Source organism: Numenius arquata, chromosome 5 (assembly GCF_964106895.1).
Source record: "Numenius arquata chromosome 5, bNumArq3.hap1.1, whole genome shotgun sequence".
In the NCBI taxonomy this organism is placed as follows: Eukaryota; Metazoa; Chordata; class Aves; order Charadriiformes; family Scolopacidae; genus Numenius; species Numenius arquata.
In genome coordinates, this window is record NC_133580.1 from 15,241,677 (window position 1) to 15,259,218 (window position 17,542).

The window sequence follows — 17,542 nt, forward strand, 5'->3', positions numbered from 1 at the left end:
GTGTTCCAGCAACGCCACGGCTTTTGTTAATTATATGTCAGAGAAAACAACAAAAGGTTATTTTATTCACGCTCCTCCCAACAATTACTGCTGCCTTGCAATAGACAGTGCAGTTCCTTCACCTTAATCACTCACTCTGCCTTTTGCAGCCAAGTTGAATTAACACTGTGGCTTTTTCTCTCAGGCGTCAGTTTTGGCTAATACTTTCTTTGAAGTTAAATTGAATACTTAAGAAGTTCAGAGACTGAATAGTCAACGTTAGGTAAACTTACGTGTTTCCATATCTCTCCAGTCCTCTCAATTACAATAGTTTGTGATTTATTGACAGGTGATGTAACCTTGTAGTCGTCAGACAGGAGACCCAGGATAGGATACTGATTTCTGTACCTGTATTAAAGAGAGTTGCAAACCTGTAGGCTGAAATGCGCACACCCGCATCCAGATCGATAACTGATCTTCCCGTACAGTCCTGCCAGTCAGTGATCCCCAGAGATTTTTCACTTGTAACTAAAAAGTTAATTCAGTCATTTAAATGTCACTTTACCGCGCTAGCCTCCCCCCATTGGTGTTAGTGCTCAGTAGTGAATCCTCCCCCGAGAGAAAGCCAATCTTGACTTTTTCCCCTTGAAGCGGAACAGGCAGTATTAAGATATTTTCAGGAGGCAAGAACGTGGCTAACAAAGACTATATACAATGGAAAACCAAAAGGATGTATTTTTAAGGGGTGAGTAACTACATTACTTCTTGGTGATGATCGCTGTTACACCAGGGGACTGGCTGCCTGATAACTTCTCATGCTTCAGTCTGAAGAGGTCCTGAAAAAACCAAGAGTAAACATTCAAATCTAATAATGTTTTCTGAAGTATTAGTTCACTAAAGTCACAACAAAATATTTGCAGAAATTCCTCTCAAAGAGCAGTAAAAAAGTCTGTCCTTCCAAAAGACTGGCAGAGGAATAGCGTTCAGTTAAAAAACATCCTAACCCCGATTCCTGCACCAGGAGAGTACAAGGGGCTTCCTAGGCAGTTGCCACCTACACAGTAAGTGCAGGCTTAAATATAAAAATGCTTAGAAATAAGTTGTATTATTTTACCTCTTGCTGTTGTTTAATAAAAGCCTCTTTCTCCTCCAGCATTGACGTCAGTTCATGCAACCTTATTTGCAAGTCGCTGTTACTTCCTTCTCTCCTTGATATATCCTGCTGGAATTGGCACAGCTGGTTCTGTGAAACACAGGTTAAGGAAGAGTAAGGTGTTTGGCGCTCCTTCCAGGTGACCTCTCGGTATCTGTCTAGGACTCTACATGTATTTTTTTCATTAAAATCATGACCAGTAAGACCCAGTGATTTTCAAACAAGAATGTTGAGCTGCACAGTAAATTGCGAAAGTGCTAATTGGACTGAATTCTGCCCACTGTCATTTTAATAAAGCTCGCTCATACAAAAATGAACAAGTTGAATTCACTTCCAGGCTGGTAAAATACTACTAGAGTGATTTAAATGAGAGATGTTTCCTACAGACATTTTTGACTGGGATTTATTTTTGTTTTCTGTTGGGTATCTTTTGGCTAATTTCTTACTTCATTGGGACACACAAAACATCCCTTTAGGGCAGACTGCTAATCTAATTAATCCCTAATTTCTACATCTAAGGAATTGTACTTTTTTTTAAAATCACAGTTTTGTGTTATACCATAAGCATTTCTGAGCCATCATTAGTGTCTATAAAGAAATGCAGAGCCAAAAGATACCTAAAAAGAACACATAGATCTTTTCTGTTCTTAATTAAAAGAGAGCCCGTTTACCTGCAGTCGTACAAGGTGGGGGATGCACCGTCCCAAGTTCATCCACTTACCCTCAGACTGCGGATCTCACGATCTTTATCCTCTCTCAAGTTATTGATCATCTCTACATAACGGCTAGAGAGTTCATCCGTGGTGGTCTGTAGTGTTGGATTAGAGCAGGTCTACAAAAAATGAAATAATTTTATTTTAAAAAGAGAGTTTTCGTCATTAGTTTTCATACGTTAATGCGTCTTGTATCAAGTGAGGCTGTTACCTGTAGCCTGAGGCTCTGGATCTCCTGTTCCAGGGCACGTTTGCAGAACTCCAGTTCCTTCAGCTGACAATCCTTCCCTCCCTCGCTGAGCCGCAGGGAGAGGAGCTGCTCCTCCAGAGAGCGGCATTTTGCAGTGCTCTCCCTGAGTCCCTGCTGGAAAGCACAGAAGTGGAGTGAATGCCTGGTGTTCTTTAGGGATATACCAGGGTCAGATACACACAAACATACACCAGGCAGCAGTTGCTCAGAATACTCAAGAGCCAGCATACCTACCGTCTAGTTTTTGGCTGACTGTAATTACACTGAAGATACGGTTTGAGATTTACCTGCTGCTGACGGTTGTTCTCTCTCAGAGAAGTCAACATTGTTTCATATTCTTTTACTTGAGAATCTTTAAATGCCAAATCCTTCTTAAGACAGACGTTCTCGGTTTCTAACTTCTGTAAGACAAAAGTGTTTACAGTCAATAGCTGCAATTTTTCAGTAAACTTTTCCCACATTCAAAGTGCAACATACTGAGTAATTAGTAAGGAATGATTTAGAACTGAGCAAACACTCATTTTTCTTGAAACTATGTGTTTTTTAACTACATAGCACACACTTGCCCATGAATGTAGTATCTGTGGTTTTGTGTTGTAAGCACTGGGATCTGGACACTGCTCTTTCAGTCTGTCCCAAGAAAGAATTATTTGTAGTTATTGAAACCAAGTGAAAAACCAAGACCACTTCACTGCACGAGCTCCTTGTTCTATGCTAATGACGGTTAAGTCTCCCTCTTCCCTCCCTAAACTTTGTGTTTCACATGAGGATGCTGTGAAGTTTCCAGCAGTGCCGAGCACTTGGGCTAGTGTGGAAACGTTTCTGCTTTCCTTAACAGCAATTACCTGCTGTCCGTCTCAGCAGCCACAGAGCTCCAGCTTCCCACCGCGCTGCCTCTGCCCTGGAGAGCCACCGGAGCTGTTAAAGCCACCAGCTGACGGCAGCTTCCCAGTGCTTTGGCGGGAGAGAATGGAACCCAGGTCTCCTCATTCCTGGAACAGCACTAGCAAACAGGCACCTGCTGTATGTGCCTTGTCCATGTTGAGAGTAAACCACAGTTCTATACATCTACACCTATGTAGACATATATGCATTGTATGTACCAATTCAGACCTTCAATTTTGCTCAGCAGAGTCTTTTCTTCCTTTGAAAGTATTTTTCAGGCTTCAAATCGAACACTTGAAAACCCCTGCTAGAACGAAATCTGACCTCATCCTCTGTAGGTGTCTTGCAAATCCATTAATAAACCAGCCCTTTCCATTAAAGCAACTAAAGCCTGGACTTCACAATTTAAATTTCATCACAAGAGATTTCCTACTGACAGGTGAAAACAAATGGATGAGGCCACGGGAACTGAAAAATTCACTTACCCCCAAGTCATCCTGCAAATGGCAAAGCTCTTCACGTAAATTTTTGAAAGTGGAAAGCACAAGTCTCAAAGATTTATCTGATGTCACTCTCATCTAGGAGGGGGGAAAAAAAGGAAATGTGTACTTCTGATTAATTAGCGCACTTTGTTAACAATATGATAATGGGTAGAACAGAAAACTGCTATACAGCTGAAAATAACTTCACTCTCAGAACTACCGTACGTCATTCTTTGAAGTGTCCGCAGTGTCTACAAACACACATTTTTCATGCACTTTGTTCTGCAAACGGCATAGTTTTTTTTTAATTACTGCCTTGTAACACAGCAGAACATTTTTTAAGCGGAAGGAACAGGAGAGTCAAGAGCTGCATTTGTACACTAATGAAGGGAAAAAATAAATGTGTTCATATTGCTCCATCAATTTTTGAGCATTCAGAGTTTCGTGACTTAGGCTGATTTTAAAAAAAAATAACTACCCTACCTGAGAAGCCCCAGAGGACTGAGTCACCATCTCTGAGATCTGGCACAGCACACTTTCAGCCCGAGGGCAAGAGAATTTAATTAAAATTAAAATAAAAAATAAAAGCCATACGGCCCACTCCTCCCTTTAAAGGAAGAAGATCCTGAAGATGAAAGGATTCAGCTGGATGAAAAGGGAAGGCAGTGGTGCACAACAGCCTAACCCTGGCCTCTTCTCCCTTTTAATGCACGTTAACAGCTGGGCATCGATTCACGTTGAAACACAAACTGTTGCATTTCAGGATACATTTCTAATACTTGAAAGAAGAAAAATAGATTTTGAAAGAACACACAAAATAATTCCTCAAGTTTTGACTCGTCTGGAAGGGCTGAATATCTGCAAAAGTATTTGTTACTGTCTGGACAAAAACGAAATCCTCCTGTCTGTTTCTCTTCCTCTGACACTTTTCCTTAAAAATTGTTTGTTAAAGTAGAAATTTATTGATCGTTCAAACTGAAGAAAGCTGTCAAGATCTCCATCAATATGGTGATTAGCCCTTGTACTTTTTATCCCCACTGGTGCCATCATGTGACTGAGGCTTCAAAAATAACATTTCTAATGTAACTCACGCATTTGTTTGTTTTTTAATTAAAGTGGAATTTCAGTTTTGACTTACAGTTTTGTTTGTTTTATTGTGACATGTACTACGGGAATAGATTAAAAGAAGGAATTATGTCAAAATAGTTGAATTGAGACTATGAAAATGTAAGTAAATCCCTACTCAGCAACTACTTAGTGCTGGAGTTTGCTAAATTCCGTAGGTGTCTTCTACAGTGAAATTCTCCGCGCTCTTAAACTGGAGCCTCTGGGCACCCCCAGCACCCACTGTATCCGAGCCCTTGGAGAGCTGGCTCAGAATCCCTCAGATGTGAAATCACTGACATACCTGGAGGAGATAACGAATCTGCTGCTTTGTTGCCTCAGACAGTCCTTTGGGAATCAAATCTTCAATTTCTTCAGTCTAAACAAAGAAGGGAGGGAAGGGGAGACATCTTGATTAAGAATTTTGCCTGGTAGATCATGTATGTTTTTCATTAATTACATGGGTCTACTATGAAAAACACGTTTAGTACAAGGCAAATAAGAATGAAAACAGATCAAAGCATATCCAGAAAAAATCCAAAGTCTTATATATGTGTGGCATATAAAAACTGAGATGAAGTGATATATGAAGCATATATTCAAATCATTGAGTTTAACATTTATTTCAAAAGCAGTATTCAAAGCAATCCTCTCTCGAGAAAATAACAGCTGACGGTACAACAGAGCTCCCAGCCGTTTCTGATATGAATGAGCGAATCTGTTTCTAAACAAAGAACAGACTGTCAGTAAACTATAGATGAGCAGTGTGTCGCAGGAGATACCGCCACTGATGAAGTGGCATTGCTTCGTGTCATTTAATCCTAGACAAAGATTCCTGCCGTATACACAGTGCCTTTAAAAACAGCAGAGGTGCTGGTGATTCTGTCATGGCCTCATTCACAAACGCGAGTGTTCTGTAGGCAGAGGAGCCTGTTCTGGTGGTTAGAGACACCTCTCCGTCCTGTGTCTTGCAGACACCTTCCTGTCAGAGGCAGGACTCCGCTTGCTGCAGAGCACGGCAGTGCCTGTTGCTGAACAGCAGCTTTATTGGCGAGAGCCTGAAAGATCCTTTGCAAAAAACGCATAGTGCCAATACGTGTAGCTGTGTGAGTGGTTTTACAACGAAACCAGTATCGGCACAACAGGAAATACTTTCAAAATTTGACTCTCATACTGGAATAATGCAAATTACTAGTTTCCTTTCAGTATTACCACATTTGCAAATACATGCCTAGCAGTAGGTTTCAGGCTCTGAATGTGACTAACAAGCAGGAATCATTAACTGACGAAGACCAACATCTTTCATTTAAACTGACTTGGCTTAATTTGCTTGAAGATCCACTACCATTGTTACTAACACTACGTGGCACAGAACAGCTTGCTAAGAGCAGCCTGATGCTTACCTGACATGTAAATTCGATGTCACGGTTCCTGTAAAACAGACAAAATCCAAGGCACCAATTAACAGAAAGCTTCTTGAGAACTTTACAAATTCATGCCCACATTGACAACTATGAAAAGATTGTCTTTAAAGTACAGAGCAAGGAAGGGTCATCAGATGAAGAGCTGTTACTTTCCTTTTCAGATGCTAGGCAACATGAGCTGTTAAATAGCCTCCATGTGGAAACATCCAAGGAGGCCGGAATACTAACAGCAGCACAGTTGACACAGGCCAGCTATCTCAGGTTCTTTGGGCAGTTATCCCAATTATGTTTGGTTACCCAGTTAACATTCTGAATTGGCTGGGTAATGGTTTACCCAGAACTATGCTGCAATGTATTGACAAGAGCCCGCTTAGCAGCCTCAGGTTCTTTGTGATGCTCAAATTCCACTTTTCCCCTGCTTGGGACCACTTTTCTTATTTCAATGAACTTGGAAAGCACCAAAGGAGATGGGGAACGAGGGGGAAGAATGATGGGGAGGGAAGGGTGAGCGCATTGTGAAGACTCGTTTACTGGCTGCAGTGATTCTGTATTTCTTTTCAAAGACAATCTGTAGGGCTCTGCAGAACACCTGCTTAACATAAATTTGCATGTGGTATGCAAACAGCCGTGAGATACCTAATTCTTATTGCGTATTAGTCTAAACAATTTGAAAAAGCATCGAATACAATAAATTTACTTGTCTTACAGCATTTTTATGTCCTCAGTTACTCAGCAAATTAGATTAATGTGTAAAATACACATTTGTTGATTCTAGTCAGGAAAAGAAAACCAAACCAACTTGCAAACCATACTGTCCTCTTCACTGAGCAACGCCAGGATTTCTGGAACAGCTACAGAAATGACAGAACAGATCTAACGCCGGTACCTTCCTCCGATCTTCTCCACGTGCTGCAGTAAACAGCTGTACAGGTCATTGGTCTTGCGGTTCAGTTCAGCGAGGAGCTCACCGAAGTAGCGGCAGTCCAGTTGGTCGCTATTTTCCTGAGAGCAGTTCACCTGGCAGAAGATATACAAGATCATAATTGAGTTCCCTTCTTTGGAGTGAAAGCTGAACATGAAAATGCTACAAGTATGATGGGTTTGGGTTTGTTTGTTCTTACTAATTTGCAATTTGTTTGCTCTTTTCCTTGGGATTGAGCCTTCCATGTCTTCTGGTTTTCAGTAAACTACGCAGAAATAAATGACTTCCTTTACAACAACAAGAAATATGCTAAGTGTTCTCTTCTACAGCAACATCATCGTCATTACTCTAATACGGAAAGTGTTGAGAATTAGGAAATCTTTCATTAATATACATATTTCCATAGCAGTAGCGGATACAACGCCTGTGGGCAGCACCCAGATAAAACCAGCCGAGACAGGACTCCCCACTGCAAAAACGGTATTTATACTGCCACAGCTCAAATGTTTACATATATGAACAACGAAAGAATTTAAAGAGCAACCCAAACTCGGTGAACCCCAGTTGGTTTACGGGAGTATCTGGCTACAGAAGATTCCGCGTAGCTCTAACACTGAGGTCAACAAGCATGTTTGTCTTCCCACCTTTACATTGAATAGATGGACAGGAGGGATGGCTACACTCCCTCCCCAGCTGCAGTCACGCTGTAGATGTATAGCAACCCTCCTACAGCCCTTAGAAACTCCAGAACTTGCAACCTGCTGTGAAATGAAAGGCGAAAGAAGCTGGTTTGGTGCTCCCAGTGAATCTATGTCAAATACTTCCACATCAAATTGAAATATATTTTAAATCCTTACTGATCAGTTTAGATAGAAAGCGATCCTGAGTTGATATATGTCCAGTTCATAAAGTAATGTATCTTTTCCCCAAAACTAGAGGCATAAGCCTTACATTACTCACTATTTGCTGTACAAAGACTGACAGATGGAACCTGACTCAATCAATGGGTAACACTCCCAGATAAAGAAAACAAACCAAAACAAACAAACTAGCACGACTTAAAGCATTTGAAGGACAACAGACTGGTGATCAGTCAGTACAATTCAGCACAGGTCTACAGTGAACAAGAAATAGGATACGACACCTAAAAAAGCCCTTTTTTTTTTTTTCCCCTAATGGCATGTGACAAAGTCTTGGACAGTTCTAGACGATGTCTGCAATCACAGCATCCGAAGAAGTCACCTGTGGCAGACACACACTCTGCTGTTTACTTACAGCGGAGTATGGTGCCTACTGGCCCTACTATGAGTTTGAACAAAACATTGGGAATTAGCAGTTTTACGTATCTGTAGGGTTTTGTACTCCGCATACAAAACAAATACACTGTGAATAGTAAAACATTCAGCAAATGATTCTTACCGGTTCACAGGTTTGAACTGTTACCCTCCGCACTGTACTTCCTCGGCAGTCATCGCTCACGGAGACTGGAATTGTTTCACAGGGGCTGCTGGTCTGTGTCTGCTGGCACTGGTGAGTGACTTGGGACTGCTCCGAGCGCTGGCAGGGCTGGACAACGTGGCACTGATCGGCTGGCTGGGGAATCTGACAGTGGTGGGAAAGCTGATACTGCTTCTCCTAGAAACAAGAATGGATTTTTTTAAGGTGCTGACCACATCTTAATGAGATGGAAGCGTGATATATATGAATGAAATGTGGGTTTTATGGAAAGACTGATGACAGTTTCAGGTATTTTAATAATCCTAATAAAATTGCTTTTTTTCTTAATTGAATATGACTTTGCCTCATGCTTTCCTACTTCAAGGCTGTAATTCACCAATTCCTCGAATTTTACTGGCTTCAAATGAAAAGCACTGAAGATACACCTTTCCTGAGTTGTATGTTTCATTGTGGTGTTACTCTTAACTTACTCGAGCAACGGGGACGTCCATTATTTAATTTAAAACACATGCATATCCTGTTTCAGTAAGTACTTTAGAGATAAAAAAGAGTGCCAGTTGAACTGAGTTTCATTATTTGAGTTAGAAAAAAAAATTAGCACAGAAAATGGCTCAAGACTTCTTCCTCTACAAGTGTTTTCAGCAATTCCAGATTCAGAGTGTACAATATGAAGGGACACCTGTCTCGGGTTTATAATCATGAAAAGAAGTATTTACAAAACTCTTTCAAAATTCTTCCTATTCAAAATAACTATTTCAGAGCAATAAAAAAGGAAATAATGGTTTTGCTATTGACAAAACACCAATTCTAAGATGAAATTTCGGACAGCTTTACCAAGTATGCTTTTCAAGAATTAATTAAAAAAAAGTTAAAGCTAAAATTTAAAATTTATCTTTGCAATTCATTTTGTGTAAAAATTTGCATTGGTTATTGTGTTGCGGAGCTACTGCAAGAAACTAATTCTCAGTCAGCATTCAGATAAAGACTGTCAGTGCTAGAGACAGAACAGCAGCTTTCATTATTACTCCGAAATAATGAATTCTTAGTAAAAATATAGCAAACCTTCCAGCTTCTACTCTCTTTACATACAGAAATTGTTTCATTTGTGTCCTATAATTCAACAAGGCAATTCTCATGTTGACAGTAGTTCCCAACAAAAAAAACCAACAACCCAGGAACGTTACTTTTCTACTACCATCTCAGTTTTCTGTCGCAATGGATAATTTAACCAACTTACTTGGTGGGGATTTAATAGCTCGTATTTTCTTATTGTCTTTTCATAGATGACATTATTTCCAGGACAGAAACTCCCCCCTCTAAGAAACGGGGATAGCGGCTCCTGTAAAACATGTTAATATAAACATTTATGAAATGTTGTCAAACAGCAGATTCAGAATTAGTGCCATTTTGACTAAAAAATGGTAAGGAATTTTTGTGATTTGAAGACATATATACTTTGAGATAGTTCTTAAAGATACGTACATTTGACTGTATGTCCATTTGGAAACAAAGTGACTGTGCTTCCACATAGACAATATTTGAAATAAACATAGTAGAAACAGTTAGAAATTAATCCCCACTAGAGATACTATTGAGGAATATTAATAGAGACTTCACCGCTGAGAGGTGGGAAGCCTGACTGGCAATTCTGTAGTATTTTCAATTCCTAGTAATTTTTCTCACAACCAGAGGTATGCGCTTTCAAAATATTTAGCATCCCCTGAAGGAGGCAGCTAAGCACTTCACCGGATCAGGATAATTAAAGGAGGAAGAGTTACACAAGCACTCCAGCACTAAACAGTTTTCCTACCTGATCAGGATTCTCGATAATAATCCTTCGAACAGTGCCCTGCAGGAAAGAAAATATGTAAGATTCAGTGATTACTGCTCTTTAATCTCTAAAACCTTTTATGCTCAGAGCTCAGGCTTACATGGATTCCCAAAGTAACCTGAATATGGCCATCAGCTGTAAACATACTGAGATCCACTGGCCGAAATCCCCTAGAAATGGTTTAAAGCCAGGGCCTTTCCAGCCCAAAGGAAACAACCCACAGACAGTGAGGCAGGATGCAATCCGTCACGCTCAGTTTTAAGAGTTTGTTTTTTCTCAATTACCTCCTTGCAGGTCCAGGGGAATTAGTCCTTATTTTCTGTACGTGCCAACAGAATAGGATATAAATCAAAGCTGACATACTGGACTAGGTCTTTGAGGATCACATGCCCTGTTTCACAGAGACTGTCTTTTACTTACGGTGTTTCACGTTACCTATCAAGGTCAGCTAGTGCAAATAGATGTACTCTTAAACACTTTTTGTTTCACTAAGGGAAGAAAATGTATTTTCCTTAAACACCAAAATGAAAGGGCCAGCAAACCACATCGGGTGACTATCCAGAGCACCAAGCAGTGGAAATTGTTTCAAAAAGTGGTCACAAAACTCCATCATTGACACCTATGAAAAAAGATGCCCATGTGGAACATTTGCATATTCTTAAATGAAAAATGAAATATGCCTTTTTAAATTACAGAAATCCATAAACAGCAGGACTTTTGTTCACCATCAAATAGATTCTTTCACTTTTTTTCCCAGCACTGTCTATAAGCAATTGCGCACACTGCCTTCCATTTCGTGACCACCAGTTATAACAAATCCTGCACATCGCTTGAAGTCTCCATGTCCACTTCTTTATCCAAGCAAAAAGAATTCCCACTGAATCTAATTTAAGAATCAGGCATTTGTTAGTTTACAGCCTACTATCTGTTCTTCCTCACAGTACAAACTTTCAATTTTCATAACAAATCACTTCTTCCCTTAACCCGTGGGCAGCGCTTGGGAAGTTTGCATTGCTGCAGTTCAGTCTCAGAGACATCCTTAGCTGGGTAAGAGCAGCTCTGAAGTAGGTCACATTTCCAGCTGTGAACTGTTGCATAAGTTTAGGAAGCCTGAAGCAGTTTTCAAATCTCCCGAGTGAATCATAACAGCACCAGGAAAGAGAAATCAAAGCAGAAAAGAAACTGTTTTAGCAGCAATCATTGTAATTAAGAAATGTCAAAACTGTAAGTGCTGCAGAAAACTTAGAACGCTGCTTACTCCTCCTCCCACACACCGTGTACTTGAGGTAGGTCTGTCAAGGAAGGGAGCCCACCGACGCCAATGGAACGCTCTGTATTGGGACGTAACACCAAAAAGAGACAATATGGAAGTCTAGAACATACAGCACAAGTCCTACATCCCTTCCGACGCCTACAGAATTTGAACTAAAAAGTAGAATACTTAAAAAATGAATGCCCACTGGTACTTCCTTCACACCAGTTTGGCAGCAGGCGTACCCCTGACTCCCAGTTCCTCCTCTGACCCAGGCGAGGCAGCTCTGAGCTTCGCACTGAGCCTGGCACCACTGGCTCTGCCCGTCCTGGAGCACGCCAGTGCTACAACAGCAGGGAGTACCAGGGGAGAGCAGTAATTGTTCTCATTCAGAGTTGACTACCATTGTATGGCACAGGAAAACAAGATGAGTGTTGTGCGTGAAATTAAAAGACGCATTTTCAATTTACTGAAAAGTTGGACAAACCTGCCTGAACTAAATCATGCTGCCACAGGGCTTTGGAATACGTAACTCACACTGTCTAGTTTAGAGAGCATAACGTGTAAAATTATTTTATCTATTGACTTATGTGGTCTCACAGGAATACATTCAAAACTGAGAATACCAGTGCATTTTAAGTCAAAATATACTTTTATAATATTCAAAAGGACAGCCTAATCATATGTGGAATATTATACAGAACCTAAGGATGTTTTGCTTGGATAAAATTATACTTATTTTTAAGATACCCGACTGTTTCATTGCCAAAGAATTTTGATGCAGACACATTTCCCTCGCTCCCTTACAAACATGGATTTGCCTGCCCTCCCTCCCTTCCTTCCTCCCTCCATCCCATACCAGCCAAGCAGGCTGGACTCGTGCAGGCTGGGAGGGAACCGAGAAGCCAGAAACCCCTGACTCTGTGCCAGCCTGAACCAGCCCCACACAGCTCCTTGCTCTGCACAAGGAGATGCTGTCCCCGAGGCCACTGGGGCTGTCATGGTACCCTGCTGTGGAAGATGACCTCAGGCTACTTCCATCTGCCCATCATTCCCAAGGGGCACAGCTCAGGCTACTCTCTGTAATCCCCTGCAATGCTCTGGAGATGCAGCATTTTTAACTGGGAGAAGGGAAGGGAGGGGAGGGTGGGATTTTAACTGGGAGAAGGGAAGGGAGGGGAGGGTGGGATTTTAACTGGGAGAAGGGAAGGGAGGGGAGGGTGGGATTTTAACTGGGGAGAGCTCAGTGCTGTTGTGGATTTCAGTGGCATGGCTGAGTTTATTAGGGCCTGACCAGTCGTTCTGGGTCCACGTTTATAAGGATAATTTCAAAAGGTACATGCTAACACTTTCATAATGACTTCTGCTAGTCTTAAAGATTTTTAAGTTTTAAAATAAGCTTCTGATAGATGTATCCAGTTATCATGTGCAAATTTTATGCAAAAGAATCAGTACACTAACTTTTATTTCAACGAGTTTCCCTTAGCTTAAGATGAACCAGCGATTAAGGTGAGAATTTCATCTATGTCAAAACCTTTTACCCATAACATATTGTCTTGTTAATTACAAGCAATTCCATCATCTAATCAGAATTTATGAGTTACATTTGGCAGCTGAAATACGGAAATGGCAAGCCGTGTTTGAGAACCATTTCAAACAACACAGACAACTCTTCCAAGCTGGTTAATATTATACCATTTTCACAAAGGGAGGTGAGAGCCTTTACCACTTCACAGAGCCCAGCCCAGCCATGAAAAGATCTTTCTCACAAAATTTCTCACATGGATAGACAACTCCTGCAAAGGCTTTCAGGATTTTGCCTTCTGCATTGACAGCAGACACCTTGTGTGTGCCATTTCATATATTATTTTTTCATGACCATGGCGAAAGGGTTTATACACATAAGCCATACTGGAAGAGAATTTATTCTAAACAACATTCCTCCTTTAGATCAAGCAGACAAGAGCAAAATCGGCCATGAATTATTCCAGATGAAACTTTCCATGGCTTGGGAGTAGCATTTGGCCTCTACATCAAGAATAAAACAAAGTTAAATTGCAAAAGTAAAGAAAACTGAATCCTGAACTACATAAAATACAATCACCTCCTATATGCACACAGCAGTTTCAAATTTTCCCTCCCTCTAGCTTATTAAAAATGTACATAAACACAACAGAACACACCAATTACACAGCTACATACTAAGATAGCATATCAACAGTGATGTAGACATTTGTTATCATTAATCTACAAAAGCTCTGCAGAAGTAAGTTAAACATTGCTCAAAGATAGCCCTTTGCCTTATCAACAGCAAGAAGCGTAAACTACAGCTCTAGGCTGCCATTAACTGAAAATTCTAGTGTTAAGTTAGAACATTCCTGAGAGTTAGGTACTGTCACATTTTTCAGTTTATGCAGCTGCATGTGATCTGCTCCCAGGGCAACTGAATCAAAACCAGAATTGCACTTCTTCACGTTGCAGCTCTTTGGAAACATCCTACATTCTTCCCAGCGCTTCCTTCTGGCAACTCCCATTCAGCACCAAGTATGCGATTGCTGTCTACTCCCAGCTGACTTCCTTGTTACCATTTTCTTCTTTAATAACTTCCTAATAATCGTTATTAAGCACCTTCCCTCTCCACCATGAAAACTGCAAGCCACACAAAGCCTGATTTGAGCTACACCCTCTTTTGTCTTTAAAGTCTAATCCAGCAAAACACTTCAGCAAGAAATTATTTTTCATCAGCACAACTTAATGGATTCAGTGACTAAAACAGATGTTGAAAATTAAATATACTTTGTAGAGCAGAGACAGCATTTTAGCCTATAATCAAATTGCTCACATACTTATCTGAGTAGAGAAAACCCGGGACTGCAGTATTTATTCTAATGAATATTTAATTAATTGAACGCAATTCAGACTATCACCCAGCCTAGTTGAGCAGATCACTTATCTGGGCAGTGAGAGGCCAGCGTTTACACTCCTGCCCACACCTTGCAAAAGGGGGATTAACAGCTTTGATACAGCAGGAACGTGTCTGTCACATCCCAGTCATATAAAGCTGTCGGTGAAGCGCTCACTTCCCAGAATCCACAGAAGCCACCCTGCAGAGGAAGGCAGCCCTTAATCTACGCAAATATGGCTTTGAAAGGAAATCAGATTTCATATTAGTCTTAATCCCTGTTCTTCTTCATAGTTAAGTATTTTTGTACCACATGAAAGAAAATTAAATAAGAGTTCAACTTGAAACAAATACATGTTTCCATTTTGCATTCCATTCCATATACCAATCCCACTTCTCCTGATATTAATGACAATCTGATGCATAAGAGAAAAAAAAATGGTTTAAGTATAAATTCTGATATCCTTTTCAGTTTTTATAGTCAAAGCTATTTGACTATTTTATAGTCAAAGCTATTTGAGCATCATTGGTTTCTAGTTTTGTTTTGAAGATTTAGCTAAGATATCACATGTTAAAATTACATGAAATTCCAACAATACCTTCAAGCCATTCCCCAAATACCCACACAGCAGCAAACCTGCTAAACCACATTGTAAAGACTTTTAAAGCCAAAGCTAAATGACCTCTATTACTTCCCTACCTGCTTAGTTGCACACGTTATTAGCATCATCGATTCAAACAGATCTACTAAGCACACACACCTTTATGTTATATTTACATGAGTAGCACCAAGTAAGCAGAAAAGTGGTTTTGTGTGCATCCTGTCTGTGGGACGGGGAGCTCCCCGCCTGCGCAACCAGCAGCACTGGGACCCTGCTCCGGACGGATTTTTACCATTCCATTGACAAAATGGGCAAAAATACTGCAGCAGAATAAGGTATTTAGGAATCATAGAATCACAGAATAGTTAGAGTTGGAAGGGACCTTAAAGATCATCGAGTTCCAACCCCCCTGCCATGGGCAGGGACACCTCCACTAGAGCAGGTTGCTCAAAGCCCCATCCAGCCTGGCCTGGAACCCCTCCGGGAATGGGGCATCCACAGCTTCCCTGGGCAACCTGTGCCAGTGCCTCACCACCCTCACAGTAAAGAATTTCCTCCTAATATCTAATCTAAATCTCCCTCTTCCAATTTAAAACCATTACCCCTTGTCCTGTCACTACATCTCCTGACAAAGAGTCCCTCTCCGGCTCTCCTGTAGGTTCCCTTCAGATACTGCAAGGCTGAAGTTCAAGTTTTAGAAAAAATGCAAATTAGAGTTGCCAAACAGGAGACAAATATGCGATTGACTGATCCACTCAAATGAAAAGAAGAAATTTAAAGGGAAATAGGTTTTAAAGAGTTCTAGATTAAAACGGGTCGCTGAGGTGCGCAGACCGAGACGGGAGTCACTGCTGCCGCTGCCAGAGACGCGCCCTCTCCCCCTGCTGCGGCCTGCCCCTCCCCATCAGCCCGCCCGCCCTCCCGGCTGCGGGCGCACACCCCCCCACCCGCCCCCGCGGGAAGATTAAACAGATTACGGGGCCGGGGCTGCCGGAGGAACAGTCCCGGTGCGGGCTGAGGCCGGCCTGCTCCGCTCCCGGCTGCTGGCGGGCGCCCGCAGGGAGCGGCCGGGCCGGGCCCCTCAGAGCAGCGGCGGGGCGGTGAGCGGCCCCGGCCGGCCCTCCCTCCCCACCGCTCCAGGAGCGGGGCCGCCTCCGCGCAGGCGGAAGAGCCGCGGTTATTCTCAGACGGGTGTTGGTAAACGTCTGAGGCAAAACGACGTTTTCGAAGGAAAAACCCCGGGAACGCACGGGGCGGGATGTGAAGGGCTCGGCCACCCCCTCGCGCCCAGGACTCCCCGCTCTCCCCGCGGCGGAAAGCTCGCCCCGACCCCCCTCCCCGCCGGCCGGGACCCCCAGGAGACCCGCCCGCCTTCCCCGGGAGCGCCTGGCTGGCGGCTCGGGGCCGCCTTTGGCTTCGCCGCCGCCTCAGCCCGGGCGGGAGCGGGGCACGGCGGCGGGAAGAGCCGCGGCCGGGCGGAGGGAGGGCGGGAGAGGCGCCGTACCTGTTGCGGGTCGCAGCCAGAGATGACTTGCTGGTAGCCGTGCGAGCACTCCAGCGGCGAGGCCGCCCGGGAGGAGCAGGAGGTGCTCACCCGCCGGCAGCCGGGGCCGTAGGTCCGCACCCGGTCGTACGCCACGCCGCTTTCCTGCTGCTGGTGGGGCGCCGGCTCGAAGCACGGCAAGGGCCGCGGCGACGGCTCCGGGCAGGACGGCGGCTCCCGGCACGGCGGGGGCCGCGGCGGCGGCGGCGGGGGCTCCGGGCAAGACGGCGGCTCCCAACAGGGAAGGGGCCGGGGCAGCGGCTCCGGGCAGGGCGGCGGCTCCGGGCAGGCCAGGGGCCGCCGGGCGGCGGGGAGCGTGCTGTAGTGCTGCTGGCGCCGGTAGTAGTGGTGCTGCTGGTGCTGCTGCTGGAGGTGCGGGGGCAGCGAGGGGGGCTGCAGCTGCTGCTGGCCCCCGTACATGCCGGCCGCGCTCGGGGACCGCCGGCTCCGGGGGGAGCGGGGCGGCGAATGCAGAAGGGAGCCGGGGCAGGGCGGCGATTAGTACCTGCGAGGGAGCCGCGCCTAGGGCAGGGCACACCCGGCTGGCAGAGCCCCGCGGCCGCCTCCCCCTCTCCGGGCAGGCCGCCAGCCGGGAGCGGGGGGCAGCGGGGGCCGTCCTCCGCCTCCCCCATAAGGAGCGGAGCCCGGGGGGTAGCGGAGCTCCCGGGCTTGCTTTGCAGCAGATTCACCTTTCTCCCTCGCCGCCGGGTCTGACCGCGGCGAAGGACCTCTCCTAGTAGCAGATACGTTTCCAGGCTTCTGTTACAGCACCAAAATGAAACCTCGCTAATGGCAAAAGCAGAGAAAAATAAAGCATACTGCTGTTTAACAAAGCCCGTTGTTAATAATCTATTTACAGCGTGTGTAAGGGGAGTATACATGCATTGTTACCTTCTACTCGATTAAATGACTCAAATACTTTTCACGGGAGGTTATGAACTTTCCCGCCGAGCACCTTGCATCTGTAGCAACTGTCGCCTTCTCCACCATGCAGCAAACTCTGCCTTCAGCAGCAGTTGTCTGGAAATTGAGTATTTTTCTA

General features: G+C 43.7%; 1 protein-coding gene across 1 annotated transcript; it reads right to left on the reverse strand.

The window, feature by feature from the left end:
- Window positions 1-215: 215 nt before the first annotated feature.
- POF1B (POF1B actin binding protein) lies at window positions 216-16,920 on the reverse strand. Its single transcript, XM_074147528.1, has 14 exons — window positions 16,462-16,920; window positions 10,181-10,219; window positions 9,608-9,709; window positions 8,332-8,547; window positions 6,877-7,007; window positions 5,970-5,997; window positions 4,871-4,945; window positions 3,466-3,558; window positions 2,383-2,496; window positions 2,057-2,209; window positions 1,854-1,964; window positions 1,094-1,222; window positions 742-815; window positions 216-387 (listed from the first exon to the last, which is right to left on the reverse strand). The coding sequence occupies exons 1-14, from the start codon at window positions 16,918-16,920 to the stop codon at window positions 216-218; spliced, it is 1,896 nt and encodes a 631-aa protein (XP_074003629.1).
- Between the last annotated feature and the right edge of the window lie 622 nt (window positions 16,921-17,542).